Source organism: Eurypyga helias, unplaced genomic scaffold (assembly GCF_000690775.1).
Source record: "Eurypyga helias isolate BGI_N326 unplaced genomic scaffold, ASM69077v1 scaffold9714, whole genome shotgun sequence".
Lineage (NCBI taxonomy): Eukaryota > Metazoa > Chordata > Aves > Eurypygiformes > Eurypygidae > Eurypyga > Eurypyga helias.
In genome coordinates, this window is record NW_010244362.1 from 1 (window position 1) to 15,037 (window position 15,037).

The window sequence follows — 15,037 nt, forward strand, 5'->3', positions numbered from 1 at the left end:
GGGGGAGGCGGCGATGACACCTCGGGGCTCCGAAGAGGCGGGCAGCCGGCTTTTCCCCATCCCTGAGGCGCCTCGTGGGTCTCGTAGTCATCCCGGGCGCTAGTGGGGCCGCTGGCTCCTCACACGGCCCCTTGGGGACCCGCGGGGAGACGTCGGTGACCCCCCAGGCAGGCACTGCCTTGTCGTTTGCCTTGGTCTGGCGGTCACTCGTTACAAACGGCTTGGTAACAGTAACATCCCACTTCTGAAATGGGTAGAACCTATGCTTACTGCTAAAAAAAAGTAATCGCGACTTCTCTGAAGGCTTAATTTTTACCTGTAGCGGTCCCAGTGGGGTTACCTGCCAGCATATGCTAGGTGCAGGTGTCATTTATTTCACGGAATATGCTGAAATTATACTGTGGATGATAAACGCTGCTTTAATATCTTTGGCTTTACATTAATACATCTTTTTATGGTAATAGTTTTAAGGGACACCCTGGAAAAAAGAGGTGCTCTTGGACAAATAAAAGCAAGGATCAGAGCTGAAGTTTTTAATGCACTGGATGACCAAAGTGAACCACGGCCACCACTGTCTCATGAAAATCTCTTGATCAACGAACTAATTCGCGAATACCTGGAATATAACAAATATAAATACACAGCATCTGTTTTAATTTCAGGTATTGGGGCTGAGTTTTTCTTGTCATCACTGTGTTAATAGACAGTGACGGTTTGGTTGAGTAATTGCACTGATACTATGAAATCAGTAAGTGGTACTGAGCTGCATAATCATCTTCCCTTGGAAATATTAAATAAGTTATGAACACTGTCTCCACAGCTTTACTCACACCATTAAACCAAATCATACCATTAGTTTTTATGAAAATTTACTCTTTGCACCTTATCCTTGAGGTAAATGCTTCGACAGAGCAGTTGATGCAGGAGCAAGGAAACTTCCTAGTAGCCTGCAGTCAAAATACCTTTGGTGAAATGTTTGCTTTTGTTTTGGAAAATGGCTAACAATATTTTTAAACCACATACCACATTTTTATCTCATTGGCATTTGGGTAAAATAAACAAATCCTACAAATGAACACAGTTTCTTTGAGGAATAATTTAAACTAAAGTAATATGTACATAAAGTAGTTGATAGTCTGAATTACACGAATTCTGGGAATTCATGAATATAAGCTGTATTGGAAATATAGTTAGATGTTTCCTCAGCTTTAATAACAAAAAAAGAGTATAAAATAGGTCCTTTTCTTGAACAACGGCAGTTAGGCATTACTGTTACTGGCTGTGCTAAAATGCTAATATTTGAGAACTACAACATCTAAATGATAGGTGTAATTTTTGTGGTACAGTACTTATTTTTGCAGCTGTTGCTTACTTGCATTTGAAATTTGAAGTTCTGTAGTTGTGCTTAGACATAGTAATTACATTTGCTATTTAATAATTTGATATATTTCATTCTCTTGAAATTACAGGCACAAAGGTTCCCTCAAGATGAGGGAATGGAGACAGTCTGTGTATAGTTAATGTATGGAATCTGGTTGATAATGGTACTTCTTTAGAGAAGGAGTAGTTTGCCAGATTTATTTATCTTTTTATTGTAAGACTTCTTTAATATTTTTCTTAGATTCCTTTATCATGAAGATAAAAATTGTAATATGCTATTGTAAACTAAATGAGCATGAAGCACTAATGTTTAAGCGAGTTCCCTGCAATTACAATATACTGTCAGATCTTAACAGTCTAAAAGGGAGATGTGTGCTCTCATTTTCTCATTCTCTTTTGGAGTCTTCTGAGCAGTCTTTAAAAGTTTAATTGGTGATGTTTTTCTTACCAGTCTTAAAAATTTTGGGGCAATCTCTCTTCCAGAATCTGGCCAGCCTGAAGTGCCCTTGGATAGACAGTTTCTTGCCAAAGAGCTGAACATTGTCGAAGATGCAACTGGGAAATCAGTGTAAGGAGTGATTTTGGAACTCACAGTATATTCTGTTCTGCATAGGTGTTTGGTGTTATTATAAGTCACATACAAATGCTCTCACCAATTGCAGTGTGACTAGATCACATGCCTGCTCTGACACGCTGGATGCAAATTTGTAGTGTCAAATATGGGGCCATTTTCAAACATTAAATTCTACCAACTCTGTCGCATTCTCCAGGTAGTGTACCTGCACCCCAAAAGACTGTCTCTTACCAGCACAGTCTTCCATACAGTAAGAAGGAGAAAACAGATATGCTCTTTGCATATCAGTGAGTTGCTTTGTAGAGCAATACAAAGATTATTGCGCTCTAAGATTAGATATAAATTGACAATGATCCAGTACGACTGCGTTAATGAGCTAGGTACCGAAGCAGGTTTGAACATGTGCTGCGCTCTCTGCAGCTTGTGCTGTCAGAGACTAGCAGGTGCTTAGGAAAAAGCATTTGGGCTGTGCAGTGGTGATCTGGGCTGCAGCCTGCCAGAGGCCCATCCTTTGTACTGCACGAGCGAGAACATGGATTATGTTCTTGTGCTAAGCATACTCCAGTCCTTCACCTGTGGAGGAGCTGGACCTTAGCTGAGACGGTCTCTTAGCATGAGCTTTTTAGGGGAGGTGGGCTTACGTCTCTGCCTATTTATATAACGACACTTGGCGTAATGTATTTTAAAGAATTAAAGACATCTGTAGATATTCTAGAGGTAAACATTAAGATCTAAGAAGTTCTGAGGAAAGGGTGGGTTTTTTAATGCTCAATATTTCATAGAACTCATAGACTGCTTTTGTTATTTCTCTCTTAAGCAGACCTCTCTTGTATGGAATTCTCTCTCATTTCTTACATGGTGGTAAAGAAGAAAGTACCCACAATGCCGTTCCAAAAGTGTCTTTGCTGAATTATCCAAAGCAAAACTTTGGCAAACTACCTACTGAGAGAAATCAAAAAGGTCGGTGTGGGTATGGGGTTGTTCCTGCAGAGATTTTATTCGTGACTAGAATTTCTATATGATACATATGCTTATAACAGCATAAACGTGTAGCTGGACACAGTGCACCTTCCTCTTTCTCTGTGCAAGGAATGCTTTGAACCTCTTACCTCTTTTGTAAGAAAAATCCTTCAGCAGAACAGTGTTTATACCTCAGAAACACCGTCAAGCTCGTGACCTGACCGTACGTATTGCTTGAGAGGTCCTACTATACCCAATTCAAGAAAGACCCATCCATGATTTCTAAAACCACCTTTATGTGCCTTTGTTTAAGTAAGTGGTCAACTTACACCAACTCTTAGGCTTGCTTCTCTCTGCCAGCATGCTGATGGGACAGAATATACAGCATGCAAATCTGATCGCCCTCGGAAGTGCTTGACTGAATGTCAGATGTGTCAGTAGTAGGTCTCTCTCTTACATGAGAATGTATTTTATTTATAAAGCAGACATTTTTAGAAATTGCAGACAGCCAAATGTATGTAATTGACCAACAGTGCAAGGTACTGTGGAGCTCCTGTTACCTTGAGGGAGCTGTAGTTATTTGTTAGTTGCTAGAAGGATGGAAAAAAACCTAATCATTTAGTTTTATTCTCATAAGGCTTTTGGACTGTTAACAACTGAAATCTCATTTTAATTGGACAGCTATGCTGTTTGTTGTGCTGCTCTGCAGTTACTGGTAAGGACTAGAAAATAATAACATTCCAATTCTCAATATCAGAAACATCATCCACCAAATTGTTTTGCCATTTTCCTTAAAAGTTAAACTGGCCAAATTGTACTCACTTATACTGTGACAAATCTGGAATGGGTCAGCTGGAGACAGTCCTATTACATTGGCAATTTCACACAAGAATTTAACCTAAATTCTCAGGAAGTATGTTAAATAGTGGGCCTATCTAGTGTGAGTCCAGAGGAGGCCACGAAGATGCTCTGAGGGCTGGAGCCCCTCTGCTATGGGGACAGGCTGAGAGAGTTGGGCTTGTTCAGCCTGGAGCAGAGAAGGCTCCGGGGAGACCTTATAGCACCTTCCAGTGCCTGAAGGGGCTACAAGGAAGCTGGGGGGGACTTTTTACAAGGGCCTGTAGTGACAGGACAAGGGGTAATGGGTTTAAACTGAAAGTGGGGAGGTTTAGATCAGGTATCAGGAAGAAATTCTTCCTGGAGAGGGTGGGGAACTGGGACAGGTTGCCCAGAGAAGCTGTGGATGCCCCATCCCTGGAAGTGTCCAAGGCCAGGCTGGATGAGGCTTGGAGCAACCTGGTCTAGTGGAAGGTGTCCCTGCCCATGGCAGGGGGGTTGGAACTGGATGATCTTTAAGGTCCCTTCCAACCCAAACCAGTCTGTGATTCTGTGATCTTTTTGCTTCTCATTGTGTTAATCAACCATTTCTTTTGTATCCAAAAATGTGAAAAAATAGGAGGCTGACATGATGTTGCCATCTAAAAAGCGTGAGAGACATACGTTTTCTTAACAGTTAATTCATTGAGGCAACGTTGTTTCCCTTCTGCCAGAAGAGGGGGCTGAAGAAATAAAATTTCAATACCCAAACTGCTATAAATGATCTCTTTGTTGGAAAATAATGATTCCTAATAGAAACGTCTCCATTTTTAAAAACAAATACAGTGTATAGAAGAATTGTTTTTAAATTATAATTTTGCACCTCAGTTCTAAAACTGGCTTTGTGCAGGGTCACCTTGCCCTGTTAACTCCAATGCACTTTCACATGGGGATTTAATTATTTAGAGTTAGTTGCACAACTCAGCACTAATCATAAGACGTGACAGCACATTGCTTTTTGAACTAAACAGAAATACAACAGTTTTAAGGCTTTTAACCTTTAAGTAACTATAATCTGAAATTACTTTCTGCATGTGTTTGTGCAGTATGTCAGTGAAGACCTAAAGGCAGTGGGTTTAAAATACTAATTACCTAGCTATGTTTGTTTAGGCTATGTTTTCAGGCAATCAAGTCCATTCATAAACTCAACTGTCCAAGTCTCATATTTTAACATCTAACATGCTTTTCATATTAGAAATTATCTTTCTTATTTAGTTGAATGAATATTCCAATAAAGTGGTCTACAGGCTGGGAATCCTAATAAAATGTGTGGGATCTGGTGTTCCTGCTAGTTCATTCACTATAATGGAGTTTGAAATCTAACCTTTAGTAATGCAAAGCTCTTCTCTCATACAGTTGCATGGAAAAATGTATTTGTAAAATAGCCCGAGTTTCTTGTGATGATATTCTGTATCAAAGTTGATGGTAGTAAAAAACAACGCTCCTACCTTTGGATCTCCAGATGTGTGAGAATATTTGTCTGTGTTTCATCTTCAGACAGAATTCCAGAACCAGGAAGGATGGCTGGCACGAGCATCGGAGAGCCCCTTGTTCTACAAAGTGTAAATAGATGATACCTTTCATACACTAATTTCTCATGTGAAGTTCTGCAAGAGTTAATTTAGGAATTTCTTCTTGGCATACATTTCCCCAGTATGTCCAGTGGGACCATTTCAGCTTGTTAATCTACCCATGAGACAGGATGATGGGGTCATACTTACTGTCACTGAAAAAAAAATGTTAGCAAAGGCCTCTTTCTCCCGTGCTGAGAGAAGGAAAACTGTATATGAAGTCAGATTAGTGAAGCTGGTGTCCAGAATCGGGCCTAAAAAATCCTGGGTTTACCTTATAAAAAAATTGTGAGATAACACAGTGAGGAAAGTGCAGAAATGGTAAGTTATGTCTTTGTGTGTCTTTCCTGTGATGTTTGAATAAAATCATTCCGTTTTATTCTGTGTGATATTTTGGAAGTGTTCAAACTTAGCACTTCAGTCATTCTTCTTTAAGAAGAAGCTGCTACTTTCAGATAAGTATGGGAAAATAAATTTGAATATACAGAGTGCTTTAGAGGAATAGTTGTTTTTAATTCTCCGGAAATGGGGACTATATTTATCTTCATGCCAGCAAACAAATGAGGGTAAGTCTTTTCCATCTGGAGTTGCTATAAATTGTACGGTGTAACACTGACTGTATGGGAGGGAGAGGAACTTCTGTTTGTTTTCCCAAACAACATGAAAATCAAAGTCAGGCAAAGCTAAAAATAAAGTCGATAATAGATTACTGATTCCCAGAACTTTTTTTAGCTGAGGTATTTACATGTTTTGAAATGGTAATGTATTTTAAAAGCCAAACTTCCAGGGGTACATCAAAAAATAACATAGAAAAATAATACCAGGTTAGCTATTTTTCCAAAATCGTTTTGATGTTAATGTTTCCAGTGGTACTGGGAGTTTTATATAAGTAAGTTTTTAGGGTTGTGTTCTTAAAAATCTTAATTGCTAGATAAATGGTGCTGTATTTTTTATTTTGATAAGCAGCCTAGCCTCTTCTCCAGGATGAAATGGCAGAGAACAGTTACAGGTTAAAAGGGGAAGTTGCATTTATCCATTTGAAGCCTCAGCAGTGAGCTCATCCCCTTCGTGTGACTGGCAATGCTGCCAGCTCCCCATTTGCTGATTTATAAGTAGCTCAGGACTGTTTCCAGGAGGGGAGGACACGTGTTTGCAAATGTACCTCTGTCAAATCCATCTCTAAGTCTTTTGTAGCTTTGCATCAACTATAACTGACCAGTGGGTTGAGGAAGGAAATGGATCTGTGCATAACCCCACTGTTGCTCTGTGCCAACACCACCGTCGGGTTATGTAGCTGCAGAGCCATACGTGTGAAACCTACCACCGTGGGATTCTGCCTCGTTACTGGGGTCTTTCCTGCCACATTAATGCAATCCCCGATCTCTTAATTTCTGTCTAAGAATACAGTAGAAAAATGGTCTTCTAAGCTGTTTGCAAATGACTTCCATTCTGGAATGAGCTGAAAGTGCCTCTGTGGAAAGTTGCAAAAGTGAACTTTTGAAAAATGCAGATGGAAGTGCTCTGGCCACAGAGATCCCTGAATTTTTACCTTAGGTTTTCCAGAGGTTAAGTGCTAGACCCCTGTTTCTCTGTAACCCAGTGGGTCAAACTGTTGTCTTGTTTGGAACCTGAGTTGCCTCTTCAAGGGCAAGGGAGAAGGCTCTGGGAAACACAGGAGCTCTAACCTATGCTATGCAAATCTTTCAGTGTAACCAAAGCCATGGCATCTGCTTTCTGTCTTCCCACCATATGTCATACAGAAGCTGTCCAGGTGCCCCGGAGCTCCCTGGGAAATGGATTTTTAGTAGCAGAAATTAAATAGAATTTTTGTTCAGGTTGAAGAAGGCAAAGGGATGTTTGGTACTTGCCCTTTCCCAAGCACACAGCAGGCTCACGCTCTCCACCACCATGAAAGCAGAAGCAAGAGTGTCCATCACTGAGCTCTAAGGTAAAGCTGTATATCTGAAATCAGAGAAGAAATCCACTGAAAAGGAAATCTCAGGACTGTTTTCCCTGGGGATTGCAGCTTCAGCCCACTGTCGGGATCCTGCACCGGGAGGGCGGATGGGAGCTGGCCTGTTTGCTCTTGGGGCAGCATGCATTTCATCCAAGTCTCCAGTACCCTCTGTACAGATTTGGGATTTTGGAACAATCTCTTGTTTCAAAGCATAGTCATTGTACAAGCAAATTAAAATCAAATTAAAGTGTATTTCCAGTGATGTTTATTTGTACAACAAAGCTTTGAAATATGTCTGTGAAAATATACTGGTCTAATCACGTTATTAATGGTCTAGCATTTATCCTGACAGGACATGAAATATGAGAGCATCTTTCTAGATGCAGACATGTAGCAAGCCCTGTGGCTGCCCGACTTGTTGATGGATGAAAAGGAATTGCAAAACCTGTACAACGTGCCTGCGCTTCCGAAAGATCATTCCTTAGAAGTTTAAGCTATGGGAGGTCAGTATTTAGATGAAAATAATTCACAATCCTAAAGTCACAGGTTCAGGGTTTAGGTGAAACTGCCACCTAGGTGAGCGTGCACAAAAATTATTTTCTCTAATTTAAGAAGCTCTGTCTAGATTAATTACAGCCTCCGATGTCTGGCGTTAACTATCCTTTCTACTGACGTCAGAACATGAATGAAAAAAAAGATACGCGCATGGGGCAATTTGGGAGTTTTAATGAGAAAAACGCATTTCTGAATTTTATTGGAGACAGAAAGAATTATGTTACAAGAGCCTGTTGTTTGCCTTAACGTGGTATCGCACGGAGCCGGTGAAGCCCGCTGTGGGTATCAGATCTGGAAAGCATGTTGGAAGAACTTAACCCACAAGTTTAAAAACAGTTCTTTAAAACCAACTTTTTGCTGTCCAGAATCAGAGGAAACTATGTTTATAGACTCCACAGCAGCAGGGCTGTTTCAGAGGTATTCGTTTCTGTCATGCACAGGGGAATTTTTTTTCTGAGCTTTATCAACACGCCCCAGGGAGTCGGTTCCACTTTCCTTCCTGAGCTGCTGTTGCATCAAGCCAAATCTCCGTGTCAGTTAGCAGTTTTCCGGAGGAGTGATTAACACTGGGTGATCATGTTTAGGGAAAGAAAAACCCAAATACTTGTTCACCCTTGCACAGACACCCTTCCCGCAGCAGCCGGTGGCTAACCGACGCAGAGCTGACCTGTGTGCTTCACCTACGCCGTCGACCTGCAGCCAGCATTACACACAACGCTTCACATGAAGCAGTGGGTGACTGTCACCTCCTCAGACTACTCTTGTGATGAATTGTTCCAGTTTGGGCGCGGGCTGTCCCTCCTGCTGCACAGCTCAACACAGGTGGTAACCCACCAGTACCAACTCCGTTACAACCACATAGGTCGGCACAGAGAAAGCCGGTTGGGAAACTCAGGTAAACGCATTTTTAAACATCAAAAAACATGCTTTTTTCCCCTTTTTTCTCTGTTGCATTCAGGTTACGCTGTGGTAAGGCAGATGAACGTGCCTTTCATTCCTTCTTGAGCCCGCTTTCCCCCCCCCCCCAAGTACAATATTTACAGTGCAATCTCAGCAAGGAGATATTTTAAGGTGAGGCTGCTCAATACTTAATTTTTTCTAGAAAGGTCATTAAAACAGATAAATCAGGGAGGGTGTGTGTGCGTTAAAATAAAGCTTATTTGTCGCCACAAAGGCATCATCCGCTGGGAATCCACAGCTTTCATTTTGAGGCAACTTTGGTTTAAAAAAGTCCCACATTTAGGAACGTCCAACCAGCTATGACATTAGCATATTCTAATGTTAACTTGTAAGCAAAGGTTGGAAGCCATGCTTCCACTTATCAGTTCCTACCCCACACCGCTTGAGAGTGCAACTGTTTCACACCCAGCAGGAGTATTTTTTCAACTTTCCAGCTCCGTGTAATGTCAGCTCGTACATCACCCTCCGCTGCCTCTGGTGAACGCAGCGCTTGGCGGCCAGCCTGTGTGTGCGCAGGCAGCTGTTTGCAAACCAGCCGGAATAATTTCCACTCCTTTTTAAGCTACTACTAAAACGTGCCCTGGTTTTGTGAAACAGCTGCATGGGTTTAAAAGGAACTTGTTAGGGTAACTTCGATGAAGGTTAAGGTGCTCCTAGTTTTCAGAGGATCCCCTTGCATTTCGTGTGTTTATATTCATTGTATTCCCACGTAAAAGCTAGGTTTGCAACTGAGAAACTGAAAACAAGGGTGACCTACCCCGTGAGGAGCTTTCTGCTAACAAGGGCAAGTTTCTTGGATTTACGTCCTGGAGATCATTTCCCCTGGCTTTGCTCCAACACGGTCACGCGTGCGCAAGCCTGATACGACGCGGCTGCCTTTCGGGCCCTGCAAGGGCTGCGCAGCAGACCCTCGCCTCAGCGGACACTGACCCTCCATCTGCAAGGAGAGGCTGAACCAGCTAAGGCCTGAACCTGAGTCGCTAGCTCCTGTTTCTGAACGCCGCCGGGAAGAAACCCCAGTGCTCTTCCCACCGCTCCTGTTTACCCAAATTTGTTCACCGCTGGCCAGAGCTAGAAGGTTCTACAGGTCTGTCACACCTGCAAGCACTGGTACTTCGACTGGGTGACAGCAGAGGGTTTCAGCCCAGCCTCCCCTCATAGGTATTTTTTTTAGGATGCCGACACCAATATGAGCCTCATTCATCTTCCCCAGGAGGGTTTATTTTCCAGAGAAGACAGGGCTGCTGATGACAAGAGAAATTATTTCACCCAGGGCTGCGCTCTGATCCTTTGGCTATACACCATATTTAGTCTGTTGCTGAGAGGGGGTTGTTTCGGTATTTTGTATTTGGCACGTTGATGGGAATTCCTAGAGGATCCTAGCTTTCCCTTTTTGGGATGTCTCCATCCACAGGTCTTGCTGCACATGGCTGTTGGCTAGCAGGGGAAGGAGGGGGGCAACCAGGGACTGAGGTTTGGGGGGGTTGACAAGGACCAGATCACTCCCTAACCCCTGCAGGTCTGGCTCCCAGCGCCCTGTCCTCCTCTCCCCCCCCCAGCACGCGGTGCCTGCCGCCTGTTCTTTCCACTGCATCCTGGGGACTGTTCCCCCTCAGCTATTTATCACTTCTCTTCTTCCTTTTATGGACAGAGGGAGGTATTTCTTACATATGAAACAGTATTTACAGTCCCTTCTCAGGAACTGAGCTGTGCACCAGATTGCAAGAGAAACTTTGGCAAATCTGCCGGTGAGGTGGGAAATGACCCTCTTGCTCCCCAGGGGCAAAGGAGGCTGAAACCGGCCCCAGGCTCCAAATGTCACATAAACACACAGAGACCCAGAGCAGCCTCCACCCACGCACGCATCCCTGCTGCGCTAGGAATAACCCTTCTCTCCCAAACAAACCCCAGACTCAGGGACTTCTCTCAGCGCCACGAAAACGTGCGGATGGTAGGTGGGAAACCTGGGCCCTGTGGGACCATGATCTGCCCTTTTTCCTCCTCCCAGGCAGGGGGCTGTGAGCCGTGAGGATGCTCGTGGCAAGAAGGAGTTAAATGTCCATTTGCTCAGCCCAATGGTTTCACCCTAGGAAAGAGCAAAACCTCCGAACCTGTGAGTTAGGGGCACCCCTTTTTGAGTTGGGGGCACCCTTTTTGAGCTAGGGGCACCCCTTTTGAGTTAGGGGCACCCTTTTCATGCCTTTCCAAAAGCTAGAACCAGCCCGCTTCCCTAAAGAATGGCTTGGGCAGGGGTGGCAGCCCGGGGTTAGGCCCTGTGGGGAATGAGAGCCTTGGCTCAAGCTGTGTTTTTTAACCCAGGTACTGAGAGGATTTTCCAGCAGGACGTGGTTTCCAGGGCCCCTCCCCACTGACAAGATTCTCCTCCTCTATATAGAGAGGCTGCAAAGGCAGCGAGGACTTGGACTGTCCCGGCTGGTTGCTGTACAGGTCCCCGCCTCTCCAATTCCCTCTCTGCTCCTCCTGCCTGTGAGTACTGCGAGCTGGGGACGGGGCTGGGGGCTCACTCTGCTTTGGGACGGAGCAGTTTGGCACACAAACTCTTGCACTGCTTTGCAAACGCGTGCAGTGACTTAACCTGCAGCTAGTGTGTGAATTAGAAATGGGAGCAGCCCCACCGGGCACGCTCGAAGGGTTTATCCCGGGATGCGTACTGCTGACTGGGTTCTGAGAAGATGCATTAGAGACCATGCACGGCTGAAAGTCTGCACAGACGTTCTACCTTGTCCCTCAGTCCCTTCTAACACTGCTGTTGCTGAATCGAGTCTGAAAGATGCGGGCTGCAGAGCACGAGCTGTGCTCCGAGCCGGCGGCAACGCAGCCTGCCAGGTGCTGTGCGCTGCCGGGGGGTGACAGGTACCCCCGCCGTTAGCCATCACCCCTGCCCTGGCTCACCAAGCAGCCCGGGCTGCTGAGCTTCTTCACCTGTTTATTCCTACTTTCTCAGTGCTGGTAAGGGAACTTAGCGCACTTCCCATACTGTTTAAAGAAACCAAATAATTAACAAGTAACTGACGAACTGAACAGGAAAAAGGCTTGAAAATTGGAATGGAATCATTTTTACAAAAATCCCTTAGCATTACACACGTATGCTTTCAATCTGCTAGGAATGAAGTTTAAGCAGAACGATTCTGATCATTCCCTGAACTAAACTAATGCGATCTCCGACGCGACATGCCCTTTTTTAACGGGAAAACGAAGCGAGAGCCGCCCGGCTGTAAGAGAACCCCGAGAGCAAGGAAGGCGACAGTAGATGGCAGCACAGAAAGCACCTTCTGCCACCCCAGCAGCTCGGGGCTTCTCTCACGTGCGCGCGTCGGTGCGCACATCCGCCAACGCTGATGCGTAGCTGAGAGGTGTATGTGCGCGCGCGATTAAGAAGCGCTATCACCTGTGTAGATACAAGGGAAATGGGAAGTTTTGCCGTTGTTACCTAAGGGGCACGTCTCCGTTCTGCGGGGCACTCGGTAAGAGCGAGCCCACCCTGCAGCCGGCCTTGCTGACCTCCCGCAGCTCCCCCCGGCCACTGCCAGAGCCAAACCCCATGAACCCCAGAGGGCGAAGCGCCTGATTAAACAGGCACTTTCGGTCGGTCCGTGATACTCTTCTGGCTGCGTTCGCCTAGATGTAAACACTGATTTTTATTATCTCGTTTGCGATTGACACACTAGTCCCTAAAAGGTATTTGTTTTGACTCTGTTATCATTACATTTTTGCGGAACAGCCCGTATTGAGAACACGGCCATATATGGTAGCAGGCACCGATGTATGCAGAGGATCCAACTCTTAATTCTCTAAGACTCATTAGTTGCAAATCTGTTGGCTCTTCTTCTGAGTCTGTTAATTTTAGGAGAAGCCAAGAGCTAGAGATGGCTTTCCAGCTTGTGCAAAGTCCAGTTAAAATATGGATTAATGCACATGCAGAATCTGATTTACTTCACAGAATGGCATTTGGGGGTATTTCAAACAGCTAGTATTTTCCAGATAAAGGAAATCTATCCCCACATGATGCAACTGAAGTTTTTGGTTTTGTTTTTTTGTGGGTTTGGCCTTCGGCTTTTTTAGTTTTACAGTTTATAATGCGGGTAATAACCCGGGCCAATTCCTTTGGAGCATTGAAAGAGCTGTCAAGTGTTTCACCACAGTTATGTAATAACTTGTATTAACAGAGGTGAAATGATCTGACAGGAGATGAAGTCACTTACAGGTAATTTGAACACAGAATGAATTAAAAAACAGAATGAATTAAAAAACAACAAAAACTCCCCCACCAAAAAAAAACCCCAAACCAAACCAAACAAAAAACCCCACAGCCCATCACACAGCTCTGTGAAATTACTGAAAAAATTTCTGTCTTAAAACACAGATATTCCCTCTCCCATGGCTGAACAACCCTAACGATACCTCCACGTTCAGATGAGGAGTTAGCGTTTGAGGGGTGGTCCCGGTGACCGGTGGGGAGAGGTGAAAGGCTGGGGGGGATTGGTAGCAGTGCTCGTGACAGCTGACTATGCCAGGGAACCAGTCCCCAACAGAAGATCACACGGTTAGGATTCACCCATATATTTTCTTTAAATAATGCTCATTTGGGTAATTCAGTTATGTACTGGAAAAGTAAGAGATAATCAGCCTGGAAAGATCATAGTCAAGAACTGCTGTAGCCCAAGAAACTCAGTGTGAGTGAAGCAGCGGGTTACTGCTCATCCTTCCATCAGCAACTGATTACGAGAGCAGGACTTGTTTTCTTAAAATAATTCACATGCTTGGCTGTATGTTCCTCTGTTTTAATAATTATTCCCTGTATGGCTGTGAAAAGCGTTTATACTGATAGGCACATCCTGCAGAGGAAGGGAGAAATGCTCTTTATCTTCTCATTAGGAGAACAGCGGTCCCTCTAAGCTCTGACCCAGGAGGCAATTCTCTTTGGCCAATAACCTTTTAATTAATGTGCACTTCCTGGAAATATTTATACTTTGTCCCTGGAATAATATACTCGGGATAAACTGCCTGTAAAGACAGCATTCAACTTCTGTCACTAACACGATAAGGGAAAAGGCAGTGAAGATCAGCTGGATATCTCTGCAGTGGGCCAGCAGAAGGAAAAATAGAGAGGAAGCTTATGCACATGCCCGTGTGTACATGCACATTTGGGGTTTAGACACCTGTAACAGATGGATCCAGTTTGGGGTAATTTGGCACATTTCTAAGGCAAGGAACTTCCTATCAGTAGTATTTTTGTGTCTGCTTTTCCTTCTCCCTTCTTCAGGATAGCTCACCTCTGAGTATAAAAGTATTTACTTTTGTATGTGATTTGGGATATCATCTACCTATAAGAATGGATGAGAACCTCTTACCACTTCTTGCACAGAAAAGATACTGGTCTCGGTTTCCCTCAGTCAGCCCGACAGATAAAACCCAGGAACTGGCTAAGGGATAAATTTTGCCTTCTCAATAGGCAGTAATGAATCTTTCCCCTTGGCCCGTTTCCCCAGTATCAATCATACGCTGGACCAGTGCAGTTCAGTCTCAATCAGAGATGAACTGGAAAGCTTACTGCCTATTATTAATCAGAAAGCTTCAGCAGCTCATTAGCTCAGTGCGTAGTAGCTCACTAGGCCAAAGCTAATTGAGTTTGTGGAGCTCATCTTCTACCCTTTCCATTCAGAAACCTTCCCTTTCCTATTAATATGCATTAATTCATACTCATTAATCTATTAAACTGTTAATATTCATTAATCCACACCTCATAATTGCATTTCCTTTTTTCCTGCTGTGGTACTCAGCTGCAACTCAAACTTTATTTTCAGATTCCAGACATCCATCATAAAAAGTTGTTCTTATGCAAATCCATGTTTTCTCCTCACTGGGTTTCAGAGGAGTTACAAGATCCAGCTCAGCCTGTCTATTCCCAATTTTTTGCAGGGGTTCTATTCTTACCATGTTTAAACCAGGCAAACAGAGTTCTTAGGATCTGGGGGCAGAGCATGTATTTCCAAGCTCTGCCGTTCATGCCACCTCTTACTCCTCCCAACCTCACCTTGCTTTCAAAAAGACTGAATTCAAATAACGAGGCGCAAGTTTTCCAGGCAGGAAGAAGTAGCAGAGCACAGACAGACCAGCTCTCTGTTGTGCACTGTAACCTGTGGAAGATGTTTTTGACTTGCATGTAGCAAGGAAAGAAACTTC

At 43.9% G+C, this 15,037-nt stretch overlaps 1 protein-coding gene across 1 annotated transcript; it reads left to right on the top strand.

Annotated features, from left to right (window-relative positions):
- Positions 1-13: 13 nt before the first annotated feature.
- Positions 14-8,878, top strand: FOPNL (FGFR1OP N-terminal like). Its single transcript, XM_010149721.1, has 7 exons — positions 14-74; positions 465-662; positions 1,864-1,948; positions 2,775-2,914; positions 5,288-5,352; positions 8,654-8,768; positions 8,832-8,878. The coding sequence occupies exons 1-7, from the start codon at positions 14-16 to the stop codon at positions 8,876-8,878; spliced, it is 711 nt and encodes a 236-aa protein (XP_010148023.1).
- The last annotated feature ends 6,159 nt before the right edge of the window (positions 8,879-15,037 follow it).

What these genes read in the sequence shown, in the direction of transcription:
- FOPNL (XM_010149721.1), top strand. Translation starts at nt 14, where the DNA reads ATGACACCTCGGGGCTCCGAAGAGGCGGGCAGCCGGCTTTTCCCCATC. An exon ending in CCCCATCCCTGAGGCGCCTC is followed by an intron (nt 75 to 464) that starts GTGGGTCTCGTA and finishes TTATGGTAATAG; the next exon opens with TTTTAAGGGACACCCTGGAA. An exon ending in GATGCAACTGGGAAATCAGT is followed by an intron (nt 1,949 to 2,774) that starts GTAAGGAGTGAT and finishes TCTCTTAAGCAG; the next exon opens with ACCTCTCTTGTATGGAATTC.